The 20294-nt window shown below is 45.0% G+C and overlaps 1 protein-coding gene across 1 annotated transcript in view; it reads left to right on the top strand.

The window, feature by feature from the left end:
• The first annotated feature begins 430 nt into the window (after positions 1-430).
• LOC141298012 (double C2-like domain-containing protein alpha) overlaps positions 431-20294 on the top strand; it is a 133074-nt gene continuing 113210 nt past the window's right edge. The window contains exon 1 of the mRNA XM_073828514.1: positions 431-743. Within this exon, the coding sequence (XP_073684615.1) occupies positions 431-743 (313 nt within the window). The remainder of the gene's footprint in view (positions 744-20294) is intronic.

Raw genomic sequence — 20294 nt, 5'->3', positions numbered from 1 at the left:
AAAGCAAAATAGATATGAATATTTTCAGAGTTTTGACTCTGGAAACTAGCAGAAATTTCAGTTATTTTCTATTCAATGAGACTATAATGAGTGCATAAAATAGAATTATAGAAAAATATATAAAAATGACAAGTTGTTAGTTTAAAAAATAATAATAAAATGTGCACAGAATTCCTACTGGGGCCTTAATCATAATAGGTGTAAATAAGCATGGTTGGTAACATTACATTAATGAATGACAACTAACTTGATAAAACAACATTTTTTTTAATTCCGCTTGTCTAGTTGGATCTTGATTGATCTTGCTAAGATCCCTACAATTTAGCAATTACAATTAGTACTGAATATCTAGTTAAACAGTACAGTAAATCAGAATAGGGATCATCTCATACACAGAATTTGTCTGTTTCTGTTTGTGATTTTTAACCAGATGACTGTACAAAAGGGAAAGCGAATGGCGATCTCCATACAGGAACACATGGCGATAAATGTCTGTCCTGGCCCCATTCGACCCATTCATCAAATTTCAGCCTACTTCCCCCATCTCTCTCCAACATCCTCCTTCTCTGACTCACTGTCACCAAACCAGGCCAGCTGTCCTTCAGATGCTGTTGGAGCAGCAGGGGATGAAGATCTCCTGTCCCCTTACTTAGCGGGAGCTGCTGGAGGCAGAGGGACACTCTCAGCAATAAGTAAAATGGACACATCTGTGGAGATTGACAGCTGTGACAGTGATGACAACAGTGAGTCACTTATAAAAAAAGGGATGTTTATTTATCCTGAACAAGTGTTTTACACCTCTAAATCAGTATAATATCTCATGATTATGTTTTGTTTTGTTATGCTGTGCTGTGACAAAGGATTAACTGTGTTATATGTTAAAGATCCCATGAAATGGTTTGATGAACACATTTTTTATTGTTGTGTTGATATAGTTTCTAGTTTCTATTACATAGCACATAGAAAAACAGCACATAACTACAGCACATAGTAGCCTTGTGAGAACTTTATGTGCCAGCCTGAAAAATGTATTTGTCACGTTTACACAGGAACACACGAACAATGACATAGTAAAAGACGTATATTTAATAAATCCAACGAAAACTCAGGAAAACACAGGAACACCAGGAGATAACATCAAAGACCGACCAGGATAGAGGACAAACACACACCTTAAATACACAGACTGATTACAAACACAGGTGCAGACAATGAGGGATTAACCAAAATACACAGAGCAGTGGGGGGAGATGATGGGTAAAACCAACTAAATTGTCCAGGGGTGTGACATTACCTCCCCCCTCCCAGAAGGCGCGTCCTCGTGCCGACAAACAGGAAGCTGAACAAAGTCTTAGGAGGGGGCTTCGGCGGAGGACGGACTCCTGGAAGGAGGACAAAATACAGAGTCCAGGGAGGTGACGACGGAGGGAGGAGCCAAGGAGGTGACGGAATAGTCCAGGGAGGTGATGACGGAGGGAGGAGCCAAGGAGGTGACAGGAGGGGGCTGGAGCAGGAGGAGCCAGGTGGGACCCAGAACGCAGCCATGATGGAATGCCACGGTGGAGCCTATGGAGGGAGGAGCCATGGTGGAGGGAAGACTAACGACTCCACGAGGCTGACCGACGGAGGCGGAGCAGGTGGTGGTAGGGCCCGAGGCGGAGACGGAAAGCCGATGGTCATGGGCGACACCGAGGATCCGGAGGGCCAAGGCGGAACCCAAGGCTCTGGCGACCAAGGCGGAGATGGAGGTCCAGAGGTCTGCGGCGGAGGCGAGGCGGAGTCCAGGACTCTGAGGCTGGAGGCGTTGGTGAGGGATCCTCCAGCCATGACACGGATGGAGACTGGCAGACCCGCGGCGAACCCACCGCACAGATGGTGGGCTGAAGGTGAGCAAGGGGACAGACAGAAGACAGCGGGAATTCTGGAAGGCTGGGCAGAACCAGCGGAGATTCAGGACGGCTGGACGGAACCAGCAGAGATTCAGGTATAGACAGAAGAGGGAGGGTGGGTGGGTGGGAAATCCAGGCAGACAGGTATTTCTGTGACAAAGTCTATTAAGTCCCTAGAGTTGTGCTTATGATCACCCCCAGTGGTGGTGCAGTGGGCAGGGCACTCTACCGCCCTCTCTTGCTCCATGAAGCACTCCACCGTCGCAGATGTAGTGGCCGGCTCTCGCACCTGGTCGGAAGTTATGACCCCGTTGGTGCTCCATACTTCTGTCGCTCCGGGCTCGGGCTTTCCGTCTACGAATGGCTCGTAATCCGTGGGTTGGGGTGGCACTGGTGAGATTATCCACGGAACAGGCAGAGAACAAGGGTCTGTTTCTCGCCAGTGTCCACTCCACAAACGCGGCGAAATCTGCTCGAGGGCCGTCCTCGGACGACGGCGCTCTGCATGATGCATTAAGGCTGGCTTCATAAAACGCACAGAGCACGTCGTCCGGGTAGCTGGTGGTGTACGCTACTAGTTGGAACATTAATGTGTAGCCCTCGAGTGGTAATTCCCCCTGCTTCAGCCGTAGGAGGAGGAATTCTGGGCGGAGTAGGGGATCCATGAAAAACACACGACGGAAACAAAAGACTGGAAAAAACAAAAGGGAAACAAAACGGAGGTGAACACGCAAAAATAACTGTATGGGTTGGTCTTTCTGTCACGTTTACACAGGAACACACAAACAACGAAGTAGTAAAAGATGTATATTTAATAAATCCACCGAAAACTCAGGAAAACACAGGAACACCAGGAGATAACATCAAAGACCGACCAGGATAGAGGAAAAACACACACCTGAAATACACTGACTGATTACAAACACAGGTGCAGACAATGAGGGATGAACCAAAATACACAGAGCAGTGGGGGGAGATGATGGTAAAGACAACTAAATTGTCCAGGGGTGTGACAGTATTACTGTAACGGAGTAATGAGGCAGAGAGGAAGCAAATGCAGTGAAGATGATACAAACAGATGATGGTGACGGTGAATGTCTCTCGGATGGGTGGCGCAGGGGCAAGATGGTCGTGATGACGTGGCGTGATGATCCGTGCAGGTGAGTCCCAGGGTGGTGCAGAAACGATAATCCAATGTTGACACGAAGACACACATCCAAGACGAACCGAACTCCAAAGACAACGACAGTATGACAGACATCCAGGGTGACCAATCTGACGGGGAAGGAGACAATGAGGTGAGTATAAGTAGCCGTGATGATGAGGAACACCTGGTGTGGGAATGATCGGCAGCTGTGCTGATGAGCATGACAAACAACACACACACACACACACACTGATCACGGGACCTGAGAACACGGCGGATGTGTGTACCGTGACAGTACCCCCTCCCCTAGGAACGTCCCCTGACGTTCCCAGACTCCTTTACCTGCTGATTGAAGTCATCAATAAGGGAGTGATCCAGGATGTCTCTGGCAGGTACCCAACTTCTCTCCTCCGGACCGTAACCTTCCCAGTCCACCAAGTACTGAAATCCGCGTCCCCTCCGCCTAGAGTCCAGAATACGGTTAACCGAATAGATAGGTTCCCCGTCTACGAGTCGGCGCGGTGGAGGAACCGGGGCTGGCGGATTTATGCGTGCGAAAAACACAGGCTTAATTTTGGAAACATGAAACACGGGATGAATTCTCCTGTACACTGGAGGGAGGTTGAGGCGGACTGCCACCGGACTAATGATTTTGGTGACAGAAAACGGGCCAATAAATTTGGGGGCAAGCTTATTCGACACGGACCGGAGAGGAATGTTTTTAGTAGAAAGCCACACTTTAGAACCGACGACGTATACGGGAGGCTTAGACCGGTGGCGATCGGCTTTGGCCTTGGTGCGCGCTCCCACCTGGACCAGAGTCTCACGGCTCTAGTCCAGGTGCGATGGCACCTCTGGACGAAGGCGTGAGCAGAGGAGACCGCGACTTCGGATTCCAGACTGGGAAAAATTGGTGGCTGGTACCCTATGCTACATTCAAATGGGGATAGGCCCGTGGATGATACTGGCAACGAATTGTGGGCGTACTCCACCATAGAAAGTTGTTGGCTCCAGGAGGAAGGATTTCTGGCGACCATACATCGTAACGCTCTCTCCAAATCTTGGTTGGCTCTCTCAGTTTGCCCATTGCTTTGAGGATGGAACCCCGAAGAGAGACTAACAGTGGCCCCCAGAAGTTTACAAAACTCTCGCCAAAATTTGGACACAAACTGGGGTCCTCTGTCGGAGACCACGTCTGTCGGGAGGCCATGTAACCGCCTCGGCTGCGTCTGACCACCTGAACGCCGTTCTGGGGGAGGTCAAGGCCATCAGAGGTGTGGCTAGTTGGCTGAAGTTGCGAATGAAACGCCGGTAGAAATTGGCAAACCCCAGAAACCTCTGTAGGGCCTTACGGGAATCTGGGCTTGGCCAATCCACCACAGCCTTAACCTTCTCGGGATCCATGCACATACCCTCAGACGACACGATGTACCCTAAGAAAGGAACAGACTGTGCATGAAAATCGCATTTCTCCACCTTGACAAAAAGCCCATTCTCTAGCAGCCTCTGAAGCACTCGTCGGACGTGCTGCACGTGTTCCTGGAGAGACGTAGAAAAAATCAATATGTCGTCCAGGTAGAGATATATGAATTGATCGACCATGTCTCGCAGCACGTCATTAACGAGTGCCTGGAAGACCCCGGGGGAGTTGGACAAACCGAAGGGCATGACCAAGTATTCGAAGTGCCCCCTGGGGGTATTAAAGGCAGTCTTCCATTCATCTCCCCTCCTGATGCGGACCAAATGATAAGCATTCCTTAAATCCAATTTCGTGAAGACTGACGCTCCCTGCAACCTCTCGAAGGCTGAAGATATTAATGGCAAAGGATAGGTATTCTTTACCGTAATATTATTCAGCCCTCGGTAATCAATACAAGGTCGCAGAGAACCGTCCTTCTTCCCCACAAAAAAGAACCCCGCCCCCGCTGGTGAAGAGGAGGGTCGAATGAACCCCGCTGCTAGAGAATCAGAAATATATTTCTCCATAGCCTCTCTCTCTGGGACTGAGAGTGAATATAACTTGCCTTTAGGCGGAGACGTCCCTGGCAGTAACTCTATAGCACAGTCGTAGGGACGGTGAGGAGGGAGAGAAGCAGCCCGAGACTTACTGAACACTTCCTTCAGGTCGAGGTACTCCGTGGGCACGTTACACAGCTCCACCGCCTTCTCCTGTAACACAGAACTAGAGACAGATGAACAAGCAGACGCAAGACAAGATTCATAACACTTAATGCTCCACTCAGACACGGTCTTCAGCTGCCAATCAATCCGGGGATTGTGTTTGGTGAGCCAGGGGTGTCCTAATACAATGGGTGCGTGGGGGGAGTCCAGGATGTAGAAGGGGATACTCTCACTGTGGTTGCCAGACACAGTGAGAGTGACGGGTTCCGTGGTGCAGGTGATGTTGGGAAGGATCTGGCCATTGAGTGCGTGGAAGGCGATGGTGTCGGTGAGGGGGAGGAGGGGGACTTGATGTAGACGTGCAAAAGTGAAGTCCATGAAATTACCTTCAGCTCCCGAATCCAGTAGTGCAGTGCAGTGAAGAGAGTGGTTGGACCATCTTAACCTAACCGGAAGGAGCGTGGAGGTCGCGCTGGATGAGGTCTTGCTAGCGGAGATCCCACCCGACAGTAGCCTCGAATTTACTGCCGGGCTGGGCCTTTTACCGGGCAGCTAAAGGCAAAATGCCCCGCCGCCCCGCAGTAGAGACAAAGGCCCTGGGACCTCCGCCTCTCCTTCTCCTCCCGGGTAAGCCGAGCTCGACCGACCTGCATGGGCTCGGGATCGTAGACGGGACTGGCCGCGCCCTCGCCGCTGGCTCGAGATGGACCTCTCTCCGCAGGGGGGAGCCGAGCGGGTAACCACCGCCGCTCAGCTCGGGAGAGTCGAGAGTCTACCCGCAGTGCCAGGTCAATGAGGCCGTCGAGGGTGGCGGGTAGATCCAGGGCGTAGATCTCCTTCTGGACGTGGTCAGCCAGCCCATGCAGGAACATATCCCACTGCGCCTCCTCGTTCCACTGACACTCCGCCGCCAGGGTGCGGAACTTGATGGAATAGTCCGAGACGGATCTCTCCCCCTGCCTGAGATCCGCCAAGACCCGCGCGGCCTCTCTCCCGGCGACCGCGCGGTCAAACACCCTCTTCATCTCGGCGGCTAGTGTTGTGAACGAGGAACAACAAGGATCCTGGTTTTCCCACACCGCCGTTCCCCACAGTGCCACCTTCCCCGACAGTAGGGTGAGCACGAACGCCACCTTGCTCTCCTCGCTAGCGAACGTGCGTGGTTGGAGCGCGAAATGCATCGAACACCTAGCGAGGAAAGCTCGGCAGAAGTTCGGCTCACCACTGTAGATCTCTGTACTGTGGGGCAGGACTGGATGGTGCTGGAGGAGCGGGAGGGGTGGGCGGTGTGGGCAGCGCAGCAGAAAGTTGCATATGTTGCATCCGCTGGGTGAGCTCGGACACCTGCGCCACGAGAGCACCGATCGCCTGACCCATGGTCTGCTCTTGGCGATCCATCCGAGAGACACAGGCTTGCATGATCTCAGATGGGGTGGGTTCGGAAGAGCCTGCTGCTTCCATGATGGTCAGATTGTTCTGTAACGGAGTAATGAGGCAGAGAGGAAGCAAATGCAGAAAACCAGTTTATTGTAGATGTGAAGATGATACAAACAGATGATGGTGACGGTGAATGTCTCTCGGATGGGTGGCGCAGGGGCAAGATGGTCGTGATGACGTGGCGTGATGATCCGTGCAGGTGAGTCCCAGGGTGGTGCAGAAACGATAATCCAATGTTGACACGAAGACACACATCCAAGACGAACCGAACTCCAAAGACAACGACAGTATGACAGACATCCAGGGTGACCAATCTGACGGGGAAGGAGAGAATGAGGTGAGTATAAGTAGCCGTGATGATGAGGAACACCTGGTGTGGGAATGATCGGCAGCTGTGCTGATGAGCATGACGAACAACACACACACACACACACACACTGATCACGGGACCTGAGAACACGGCGGATGTGTGTACCGTGACAATTACATCCTCACAATTATTTTAAATTCTATAATTCTTTCTTCCAATATTTGAAGATAAAAGAAATAGAACATTGTTAAACTAGTCACTAGTCTTTTTCTTCTCATCTTTTACTTAATGATGCATTTAAAAGATAATGGTTAAACATATCTTTATAAAAGTTTTCAGCAATGTTGCAGAATAAATAAATATTTTTCTTCAGGTTAAATATTGCTTAATCACTCAAAACCCTTTATCCATACCTTATTAATTAACTATTAATGCCATTTATATACCATGTTTGTAGCTGAATACACTTTATTTGTGTCTGTAGTTCTGAAATGGTCCTTTCCCAGCTTGGACCCTTTTCACAGATTGTGATTTATCAGTACATTGTCTTTTCATGTGTCTATCAGTTCTGTTATTTCTTTAGACACTTTTCCACTGTCAGGCCAAAATCAGGCTGCGTTTCCACTGTCTGATCAGGGCTTCTCTAAAACCCGGCCTTAACAAGCCTCCCTCAACCAAACGTTACACAATATTACAAAATAAATGAAAACTAACTAAATCACAAAACAAACTTGACAGAAGTCAAGTCTGGTCCTTATATAAAGATTAAAAAAAAAAAGACTTAAATAGTTATATTTTATAGGCTACCAATGTCTTAAGATTAAAAAACGTTACAGTGACAGTAATTCACAAAACATTATTTATGCTAAATCAAACCAGTCCAGAGGCATACACATATAACACAATAGAAAAATACTGATAAACCCTTATGTTTACATCAGATAGAAAGAATATGCGTTTATATAAATTTTCCACAAAATAATGTAGTGAGGATGTTTGAGCACTGTCTCCTGTCTTACTATACTGTTATCTTTTCAGCAAACGCAACAGGGGTATTTATAATGATGATGTGTAATTATAATGGTGATGGTTAGCAGACGTAGACATAGGGATCGCATATAATACATTTCTGCTTCTTACAGTTCGCATTGCTTTGTATTTCCTATCAGCTTGCAACCATAAGTTATTTCAGTAACACTGTACGGTAAAGGTATAAGAATTACTATGAATTATGTATTACTTCATGCATTAATAGCTCATGAATTATCAGAAACTAACATGATTTCAAAATCTTTCATTCATGATTTCATGGATGAACAACACCTTAACTACTGTACAAGACATTAACTAAGAACAAGATATTAACTAAGATGGGTACATCATCATTATGATTTATTATCCATGATCATGATGTTTTCTTTGTTCACAAAAAAAAGAGAAAAGGTCTTTACTATCCACTTTGGATAAATCTATGCTTATGCTACATGAATCGTCATGATTTTGTGCAAAAAAAAAAAAAAGCATTATTTCATGCAGGTAAAACTATTTGAATTATTAAATGCCTAGTTCTGCCATTGTTAATGTAACTGATGATATCACAAAGTTATACGACTTGACACAAGCTAATTGGCTCATGTTGCGTATGCAACTAATGAGCTTGCAGCTATTTAAATGGCTGGTAGCATTCACTTGGGCATTTCATAAAAGTATTGTGGATTTTAGAGCAGTAAAGTGAATTGGGAATTATTTATTTGCCAGAAACCTCCAATGCTTTTAATATTTTATTGGGTATTCACTTCTACATTAAGTGCAAACGGGTTGATTCAGAAGATGCACACCCTAGTGGGATCGGTTTGCAGTGACGTTTTATAGTTTATTCACAGCTTTAAGTCAAAGCGAACACATACAACTGTCTTCCATAAATGTCCTACTGTCAACAGGCTTATTCGTCAAACCAAAACAGCATAAAAGAGCAGCAGAAAATAATATACATGCTCTATGTGTACTCGTGGTGCACATGCGATGCACTCAGAGAGAACGCTCACTCTTAAAGGGGCCACATCTCTATTTTTGTCGTTATGTTTGGGTCAGTGATAGTGAAGAGATTATTATGAAAGTCGTGTTAGTGATTCGTTCAAACTATAAAGATAGTACTACTAATAATAAATCAGTTCAGATTAGTAGCCCATGTACATTGTAGCATAATAGTAGTGTAATGGGCTCATTTCTACATTGCTGACTTCATCCTGGCCAGCAGGGGTCACTCTCCTTGAGCCCTTTATGTCATGCTCTCTCCAGAACAGTAGATGGCTCTAGCATCATGAACTTTAGCCTCTCCACTCCTCTAGCTGGCGCTATTGCCCCATACCACGTTCAGTGTCCTGCTAATCAGCTTTGATTTCTCACACCTGTGTTTGACCCTTTATAAGTTTGTTCATTTCCTGCCATTGTGTTCAGTCTTGAGCCTATTTTCCCTGTGTATCCAGTTGCCAGTTCTCAAGTTAAGCTTTGATTGTTTTTGCGTATTTTGGACCCTTGTGTCTTTCTTTATTTGTTGCGTTTTCTATGTTTATTTTGTACTTTGATTGTCTAGTAAAGATACTTTGATTTTTTGAAGAATCAAGTCCCTTGGCTTTTTCCTCTTCTGCTATTGGGTTTACCTGTAGTGAAAAAAGCTCAGTGAGTTAATCTATACTCCTAGGGCATCAGAGACCCGGGTTCAATCCTCACTTCAAGCAGCCCCATTACAAGTAGGGTACATTTAAACTTGGAAATTACTTGTTTATTCAGCTGAGTTTATGCAATAATTCTAATACTTTCACGGAGTGTAGTAGCAGTATCAATAGAAATTCAGACTAATTAGGGGGGACTTCCGGATCGATGATGGAGTAAGACGTCTGTTTTGTAGCTCCGCTAACTTCCATTCAAATTTCATTAAAACAAGACAACAAAAAGCTCATTAATGCTCTCAAATACTTTATAGTGTTGCATACGTTCAAAATAAGTTGCAATTTGCGTGTTTATAATGCCGTCGAAGAAAACAGGAAAGAAAGATGTTGCTGAGGGAGAAAGTTCGACCGAGAACGCGAGCGCGTTGGAAGGGGCCAGCTCAGCAGCAAGTAACTACCCGGTGCTGTTGGCAATTGAATCTCTCCTAGTGGAGCTGGGCAAGGTTAAAACTGACATTAAAGAAAGTCTGAAAGGAGAAATGGCGATGCTGGAAAAGAAAATTGATGCAAAGTTTGATGCAATGCAGCTAACCATAAATGACCACCGTACAACTCTCGAACATCTTGAACAGAATGCTACATCCTCGGCAGATGCGGTTACGAAATTACAAGCTGAAGTTAAAAGTCTGTCCGAGCAGGTGTCAGAATTAACGGAGAAATGTATCTATCTGGAAGGCCGTTCTAAGAGGCAAAATATAAGAATCGCGGGAATCCAGGAGGGATGGAAAACGGTCAAGGTGCCATAGAGTTTGTAGCTAAACTGCTCATGGAGGTGCTTGGATTGGATGAACTGCCTGTCCTGTATTGCGCTCACCGAGCTCTTCGCTCCCGGCCTGAGGACAGTGACCCACCGCGGCAATTCATTGCTCGAATACACTTTGGCCATACCATGGAAAACATCATGCGAAAAGTGTCATCACAGAGAAAGCTAACCTTTAACGGTCGCTCCATCCAGATCTTCAGAGACTATCCTTCGGCTGTGGTCAAACGCCGGGCAGCCTTTGCCACGTTTTTTGGGGAGGATGGGTCAGTGCTAAAGGTTTCCATGGTAACATTTTCTGGTGTGTAGGTAACTTGTCGGGACAGATTGTGATTTTCTGTTGTAATCACAGTTTATGTTTAATAATGTAAATGCAAAAGGGGCGTCTTTAAGTTTTGCCACTTGGAATGTAAAAGGTATAAATGAACCGGTTAAAAGAGGAAAAATATTGTCTCATCTAAAATCGCTGTTTCCAGATATCATGTTTCTTCATTTGAAACGTACTGCCCATGTTAGACTGAGATGCAAATGGCTCGGACAAATTTATCATTCCAATTTTTTATGCTAAATCGACAGGAACAGCTATCCTTATCCGTAAAGGAGTCCCATTTAAACACAATTTGACTATTTCAGATAAAGAAGGGAGATACGTTATTGTTGTTGGGGAAATATTTTCTGTGCCATTAACCTTAGTCAATGTTTATGGACCAAACTGTGACAACCCTGAGTTTTTCAAAAAAGTGTTTAATCTAATTCCAAATATTTCAGATTCAAATAATTGGGGGTGGTTTTAACTGTATCCTAGACCCGTATTTAGATAAATCCTACTCCACAAAAATAGTTAATTCCAACTCCAGTAAATTTTTGAATTCATATATAACTAACTCTAATACTTTTGATGTGTGGAGAATTCTTTATCCGACAGCTAGGGAATACTCTTTTCACTCTCAAGTTCATAACCTATATACACGAATAGATTATTTCATTCTGGATGGTAAACTTATGTCCCAGGTCTGCACAGCGAAATATCACAATATTATTATCTCCGATCACAGTCCTGTGACTTTTTCTATTAAAATAGATAATATGGAGAAACCACAAAGAAATTGGAGGCTTAATTCTCATTTACTTACAAACAAAGTCTTTGTTAATCACTTACAACAGGATATGAAAACATTTTTTCAATTCAATGACAAGCCGGACATTTCTACAGGGGTGTTATGGGAAACATTTAAAGCATACAATAGAGGGTGTATTATTTCTTATCAAGCATTTCAGAGAAAGAGAAATAGGGCTGAATCAGAGAGATTAGAAATTCAAATTTGCGAATTAGATATGGAAAATGCTAAACATCCATGTATTGAAAAATATAAAAAAATTGTGCACTTAAATATAAATTGAATCAAATCCTTTGTTCTAAAATTTCAAAATCTTTTCAGTATGTAAAACAAAAATACTTCGAATTTGGTGATAAACCTCAAAAACACAGGAGAATCTCTTACTTCTTCTAGGGATATAAATAGTAAGTTTCAAATGTTTTATGAGACACTGTATTCGTCTAAAGGAAATATAGATTCTACAGTTATTGCTCAGTTTCTAGACCAACAAAATCTACCCTCATTAAATCAAGAGCAAGTTGAGGAGTTAGGTGCGGAAATTACTATTAAAGAAATATCAGGTACTATAAAATCTCTAAAAGGATGTAAAACTCCTGGTCCAGATGGATTTTGTAATGAATTCTACAAAGCTTGCAACGAATTACTATCACCTTATTTATATAGGGTTTATAAACAGGCATTTATAGAGCAGTCTTTGCCATCCACCCTAAATGAGGCAATTATTACTGTAGTCCCTAAAAAGGAAGGAACCCAGAGGAACTGGGTTCTTATAGACCAATTTCTCTCCTAAACTCGGATCAAAAAATTTTGGCAAAAACTTTGGCTTGCAGGCTAAATAAAGTAATTAGAAACTTAGTGCATCCAGATCAAAATGGTTTCATACCAAAACGTAACTCTTCTTCTAATCTTAGGCGTCTGTTCAACATAATTTACTCTTCCAGTGGCTTGCAGCAAGATCTAGCCATTCTGTCATTGGATACAGAGAAGGCATTCGATCAAATCGAGTGGCCTTACCTTTTTGCAGTATTGAAGAAGTTTAATCTCGGAGATAATTTCCTTTCATGGATTAAATTGTTGTATTCTAGTCCGTGTGCAAGAATTCTCACAAATCAAACAATGTCTTCTCGTTTTGAATTACACAGAGGTACAAGACAGGGGTGTTCACTGTCACCACTTTTGTTCACATTAGCGATCGAGCCTTTAGCAGAGGCTATTAGAGCACATACTGGAATCAAAGGCTATAAAACTAGAAGTACTGATAATAAATTAGCATTATATGCAGATGATGTAATTTTATTTATTTCTGAACCCAATAGTAGCATTCCAAATGTAGCCCCCTTATCACTTTGTCACTGGACTGATAAAGGCCTAAGTTCGAAATACTAATTGATCCTCTGTCTAGCTGTTCTCTGATGACAATGTATTACTAACAGATTACTTGTTAAATTACTATCCCTCCAAATACTCACTATCCAGTTAAGTAAGGAAAGGGAAATGAGTAATGAACACAAGACACTACACCATCAAATAAGGAATTTCAAATTATATTGTAATATATTGCCATAGGCAGAAGTCAAAATTTGTATAGATGCTGTAAATGTAGTGTTTTAACAATAAATGAAATCAATACATAAAAGGAAATAAATACAATTCAGAAAAATATAGCAATAAAAGAATTAAGCTCCCTTTGTTTGACTTTTTTATCTTTTGCCTACTCTTTCTCTTTAGTTATTACTTTCAAGCAATACTCTCTCAAGTATCCTTTTTCCTGTCTTGCAATTAAGCTTCTCACAAATGGCAACGTTAGCAATTTGCTATAGTTATCTAGACTTAGTTACAATCCTTCAAACTAATACTAACAATGGGTTTGCTTTGAGAACGTCAACACCCTTAACTTTTACAGTGTCAAGCAAATTAGATTAGGAAATACCATTGAAATACTATATTAAGACCGGTCAGATTACTAATATGTGGATCCACACTCACTTATACAACACTCAAGTCCCAATAAAAAAATAACCCACCCCGTTGCAGGCCTGAGATGCTGCTAGCGATCGTTGTGGCCAGAAAAAAAACACAAAGACCTCTTCGCTCAGCCGAGCAAACAAAATAAAGTCTGTGTTACCTCAATGATTGTTCATGTAGGTGCACGTTAAATCAGCCTTCAGATTAATGCGACGTCCCTCGAAGCCAGAGGACCTGTTGAGCTCACGGTACTCACAGGGCTATCTGGTGATGCGTCGAATTAGTCTTCCAGCGAAGCCAGAGGACCTGTTGAGCTCACGGTACTCACAGGGCTATCTGGTGACGCCCTTCTTTCTTCTCGGGACGAATTATGTCAAACAACAACTTTCAGTTTGCTGCTACTTAAATCAGCTTGCAGAAATAAAGTTTGGAATCCGCAGTTTAATCACACGACATTGGTGGACTTTACACGCATAAAACAATAAACAGCTTATGCTCCGCGATTCATACGAAATCACGAATTTGCACAATCTTTCTCACGTCTTTTCTTTCTAGCAGCACGATCAGTACTCCTAGATCACCACTAACGTGAATATCGACAGAAAAATAACAGATTTTATGGTTTAAAATCCCGAGCTTCTTCCAATTACATACTGCGTCACTCGCCTCTCTTTTTTTCTCTAAAGCACGAGCCGTACATCACCGACTGCGGACAGTACTTAAGCTGACTTGGGTTTATGACCTAAACCCTTTTATCTCCTGACTACGTTACAGATACTTGCTGATTAACGTTAAAGATTTTATGGTCTAAAATCTCCGGTTAACCATAAAATATCATCCGACTCTCTCCACTCCACTTCAATCTTCCTCGCTCTTTTTGTCTAAGTCCCACCTCTCTTTTTCATGATTGGAAGAGTGAACTTAGATACTCCAAATTAACCAAGGTGAGAGCAGTACCACCCAAACATGCTGCTCAGCACATTCGACCAAGTGCATTACAACCAAACTCCCTGTGCAAGCGAGTCTCTTAAAGGAACAACATCCCAAAAAATTATATATAAAAATAATCCAGTCTGTTAACAGGGTTACACCCTCCCCCTTCCGACGGTCTTCATGCCCCCATGAGACCAACAATCCTTCAAGTCATCACACCGACATGTTCCTATTTTGAAGAAACATTTAAACCTTTACCACTCGTACAATTTGCTTCACTTTCAAAAGCTTTAGAACTGATCCTGATTACCAGCCCCCGATGGACTAATGTAATGGATCGATCAGTAGGTTTTCCTGGAGCATCATAACTGAGCCGACTGGCCGGTTCCACCCTACTTCTCAATCTGTATGGATGACTACTCTGATTTGCTTTATCAGAATCTTTTGAAACAGGATAGTCTCCCCCTTCTGACTCTGACTCAGTCGGGTCACCTACAAAAGACTCTGATGGCTCCCCATCTCTTTCAGGCAACACAACTAGTAATTCGTCCCCTACATCGCTCGGCTCATTCACAGGAACAACATCGTCTTCTTGCTCAGCTGTGTCCATACCGATCGGTTCAGGCTCTCTTCTAGGAAGATCCGATACTTTTTGTCGACCGTCCACATAACCATAATACATCTCACTTTCTGAGCTAGATGAGGAGTGGGGTAAGTTTGCGGGACTATGAGAATGAACACCGGAATTCCTTACACCTCGGTCTGATCGGGTAACTGGTTTTCGAAGGAACTTCTCTTTTTCATAGATATGGGGAATCCTAATAGACTCACCTATCGGCAGTAAGTGGTCCCTATGTAATGTTTTTTCCCGTCCGGCCCCCAACTCTGGTTTCAACCGGTACACTGGCACATTGGGAAGCTTTGCTACCACTATATGAGGCACTGAACTCCACCGATCTTGAAGTTTATGCTTTCCGGGAAGCCCCAAATTCTTGACCAAAACTCGGTCTCCCTCTTCCAACACCTGGTGCTTCACCCTACTGTCATAACGGGCTTTGTTCTTCTGGTGATTTTTGAAAGCTGCCTCAGACGCCAACTTATATCAACTTTTGTACATACTGCAATTGACTGATACTAACATCATCAGACGATGACAACCCAAAACAAAGGTCTATGGGCAAACGAGCCTCCCTACCAAATAACAAAAAATACGGTGAGTATCCTGTAGCCTCATTGTGTGTACAATTATATGCGTGCACAAGTTTGCTAACATACTGACTCCACCTGTGTTTCTTCTCATCCTCCAGAGTGCCCAACATGGACAAAAGGGTCCGGTTAAATCGTTCCGGCTGCGGGTCTCCCTGGGGATGGTAGGGGGTAGTTCTGGATTTTCGAATGCCTAACATCCTACATAGTTCCTGTATCAACCTACTCTCAAAATCCCTCCCCTGATCAGAGTGAATTCGAGCCGGTAAACCATAGTGGATGAAAAATCTCTCAAATAATACTTTAGCCACCGTTATTGCTTTCTGATCCCTGGTTGGATAGGCCTGGGCATAGCGGGTAAAGTGGTCGGTTACAACCAACACATTTGCAATCCCCTTGCTATCTGGCTCCAGGGATAGAAAGTCAATACAAACTAAATCGAGTGGCCCACTACTTGTAAGTTGATTCAGTGTTGCAGCTTTCTGTGGGATGGTCTTCCTAGCAATGCAGCGACCACAGTTTTTTTACATAGGTTTCTACCTCACCCCCCATTTTTGGCCAGTAAAACCTATCTCTCAGAAGCTCCAGAGTCTTCTCCACCCCGAGATGACCATGGTCATCATGAAGGGATCTCAAGACCAGCAATCTGTATTCTTTAGGTAACACCAACTGAACCCGCTTCTTTTCGTTCTGTGTGGTAACTACCCTGTAAAGCACATTATCTTTAGTAATTAATTTCGACCATTGTTGTTTCAGACTTGCAATCCTTGGATCAGAATCTTTCCCTACAGGCATTACCTCCCCTGTCTCTATGGCTCTTTTGATGACACTGATAACGGGATCCTGGTCTTGAGCTTTCCTTAAGTCAGCGGGGGTCAGCTGTTCTAAAGCTCCAGCTTCTAGCCGCGACAGGCCAGCGAAAGCGACAGGGATACCATCTGGATGAACTCCTAATTGGTCTACAAATCGGGGCAGATTACTGGAAGAGTGATCACCTCGGGTAAGTTGGCAAATCGCTTTGACCCCTTTTTGAGGAATCTCCACCCAATCCCCTGAGGAGTCAGCATCGTGGGGATGACGGGACAATATGTCAGCGTCAATGTTGCTGCGACCCGGTCTGTACTGTATATCAAATTCATAGGTGGCTAAGGCTGCCAACCACCGGTGTCCAGTAGCGTTTAGTTTAGCGCTGCTTAGCACGTAAGTGAGAGGGTTGTTGTCCGACCTAACTGTGAACCTTGCCCCATATAAGTAATCATGGAACTTGTCAACCACGGCCCACTTAAGGGCAAGGAACTCCAACTGATGTATCGGATAGCGATGTTCTGCCTCACTCAACTTACGGCTTGCATACGCAACAGGGCGCAACCCATCTGGATATTCTTGGTTTAGTACCGCACCAAGACCATTCAAACTTGCGTCAACATGGAGTATGTAAGGCTTGGACGGATCAGCAAAGGCTAGAACTGGGGTGTGTGTCAGTCTATATACAATCTCTTTAAATGCACTGGTGCAGGCTGATGTCCATCGGTCCCCAAAAGGTTCGGACTCCCTAAAGTACTCTTTGGGATTCTTCGACCTAGAGGACTGCTTACTTTTCACGGTGGGAGGAAACCCCTTAGTAAGGTCGGTAAGTGGTCTCACGATGGACGAGTAATCTTTGATAAATCTGCGGTAGTATCCGCAAAACCCCAGGAATGACCTAAGAGACTTTAAATCATGAGGTTGTTTCCACCGAGTGACAGCCTCAATTTTGGCAGGATCGGCGGACACACCAGCTGCAGACACAAGGTGTCCCACATACCGCACCTCTGGCTGACATAGTTGACATTTATCAATCGACACCTTAAGACCGCATTCTTCCAGTCTACCCAGAACTTTAAGGAGACGTTCCTCATGTTGCTCCAACGTCTGACCGAACACGATGATATCATCAAGATAGACAATAGCTTCGAGGAGGTGCATGTCCCCCACAGCCCATTCCATGAGCCTCTGGAAAGTGGCTGGGGCTCCAGTTACGCCTTGGGGCATACGTTCGAACTGAAAGAACCATAACGGGCATATAAAAGCTGTTTTTTCCTTGTCCTCCTCGGCCATTGCTATCTGATAATATCCGCTTCTTAAGTCCAGGACGGAGAACCATTGACTACCCGCCATGCTGTCCAATGCATCCTCTATCCTAGGGGTTACATACTGGTCAGGTATGGTCCGACTGTTAAGAGTGCGGTAGTCCACACACATCCTCACATCCCCATTTTTCTTCCGGGCAACCACTATGGGTGAGGCGTAGGGGCTCCGCGACTCCTTAACAATTCCGGCTGCCATTAAACCCTTCAAGTGACGCCGGACATCTTCTATGTCAGCAGGAGCTAACCGCCTAGAGCGTTCACGGAACGGTTTGTCATCACGCAATCGTATGTGATGCTCCACTCCCTTCGCTTACCCAACGTCCCAGTCAGATACAGAGAACACGTTAACCCTCTGGGACAACTTCTGACTGAGCCGGGCTTTCCATTCCTGTGACACCGGGGAGTTACCAAAATCAAATAAATTGGGATCAATAACCCGAGGGACGCTTGAGACACTTCTTGTCTCTCTAACAGTGTCGGTAGCATAGACTCTAGCTAGCACAGTACCTGTTGGTATGGACTTTTCCTTTAACGTGTCATTTCGTACCAATACTCGAAACTGATTAACCTCAATAGCAGAAAAGGGTACAACCACGGGTGGAACTAACACACCCGCCGGGAGAACATTCTCCTCTGGAGCTTCCACTAGATAAATATCCTTACCCAAAGGGTCTTTCCTGACCAGCTGCCCAGATACACACGTCTCAGTCTGTGGAGGTATAATAAGGGGACTGGGGTCTACCCACTTCACCTCTCCCACAGGATTATCCTCCATTACCACCCTACGATGGGGCGATGCCAACTGCTCCGTCACAAATTGTGGCTGTATCCTCATTGCATGGAGGGCCTTGGTAGAAGAATTCCCCGGGGAGATACCGGCCAGTCTCCGGAAAAGGTTGGAATTGGTTCCGACAATCACAGGCACCTGCTCAGGCCCACTGGGTTCAGGACAAACCAAAGCAAGCACTGTGATGGTTTCTGCGGTCCCCATAAGAGCAGATGGAAATTCCATGTTTACCACAATATAACCTTTATAAGGGTAACTGGATGAACTTAATCCCCATATGGCCAAACCATCGATAGACTGTAGCGGCACCTGTGGTAGGTAGGTCAAGTACCACTTTTCAAAAACAATGGTCACTTGGGACCCACTATCCAATAGGGCGACACAAGAGTGGCCATTGACCTTTACATCAAACATGGAAGAGGGCCCTACCAAACCTTTGGGTAAATGATTAGGTTCTGAGAATTCCACGTGGCTGTTCTTAGAGAAACAGTCACTCTTCTCTACGCCTGGATTTCTGGGGTTCAATACTGGGTTTGAATCCTTCGGTTTACGAATCAACTGAAGTAATTTCTGAATCACCAGAGCAGAATTTTCAGTGGCTCTACATCTTGGGGCAATGTGCCCATCCTCCCCACAACGATAGCAGAAAAATCCTTCACTACTTTTATTTGGGGATCTTCCTGAGGCAATAGGGGTCCGGTTCGCTTGCTGAGGCTCTTGACCAGTAGACACATGGGGCCCTACACTCAACACAGACAACTGCTGTTGTAGTTGTTGCACCTCGGCTCTCAGCGCTTGCACCTCAGAAGTTAAAGGTGTTAAAGTGTTTTTTTCTTTCTCAACTACTCCTTCAGAGAGTCGAGTCTGTTTGTTGTCTCCTAACTGAAATCGCAGCTCTTTTACTTCAACTTTTCGGCCCTCTCGGCTAGCTGGATCACTCCGTATACGGTCTTTCGTTGGTGTCTCCCTTACATTAGTAGTAAGTTTACGTCTAGCTGCTTCAGTCTCCTCCTCCTCCCGTATTTCATTGAGGAGTTTCAAAAAGGTAGGAGGAGTTTCTCTTCTTTCACGCAGCCGCAATTTTAACATCATCATGTCTGATTCCACCGCACCCCGTAGTAGTTGCTCAACCCGTGCCCTATCGGCTCGCTGTGGCATCAACCCTCCTCTTTTTACCACTAATGTAAGCGACCTCTCGAGCCTCCTTAAGAAATCAGAAAGGGCCTCCCCTGGCTCTTGCCGTAGCAGCCGGAAAGCAAAGTATAAGTCCTCCCCTGACTCCGAGGTACTAAAAACACTCTCCAAAGCCTCAAGATACTCTAGTGCAGTAGCTTCCGGGTTGTCGCCCCTCACTGCCTTGACAACTTCTAAAGCTGGCCCCTTCAGGCTTTCGACTATTCGCTTTCGTTTCTCCTTAACTGAACAATCACACTCTGTGACCATTAACCTCGCTTGTTCCAGCCAGTTCTCACTACTTTCTTCACCAACCGGTGTGGGGCGTACTCCAGAGAAAATTCTCAAACGTCTATACGCCTGACCATCACTCACAGGCTTAGATGTTTTCTCTAGCAGTTCCCCTATGGCCCGAATGATGGCCTCAGGAGAAGTCATGCCGGATGTCAAGGGGTTAACCATACCTTGTAAGTCACTCATAGTTTTGCCTTCCTGAGACAGAAGCTGAGCAAGTTTCTCCTGAAAATCTCCAGCAACCAGCTCCTCCTCTGCAGCAACAAGAATCTTCCAGGGCTCCCCAGAGGAGGGTA

Source organism: Garra rufa, chromosome 22, assembly GCF_049309525.1.
Source record: "Garra rufa chromosome 22, GarRuf1.0, whole genome shotgun sequence".
NCBI classification, from domain to species: Eukaryota; Metazoa; Chordata; class Actinopteri; order Cypriniformes; family Cyprinidae; genus Garra; species Garra rufa.
Note: the sequence above shows the minus strand (reverse complement) of the source record. Positions and strands in the feature narration are given on the sequence as shown.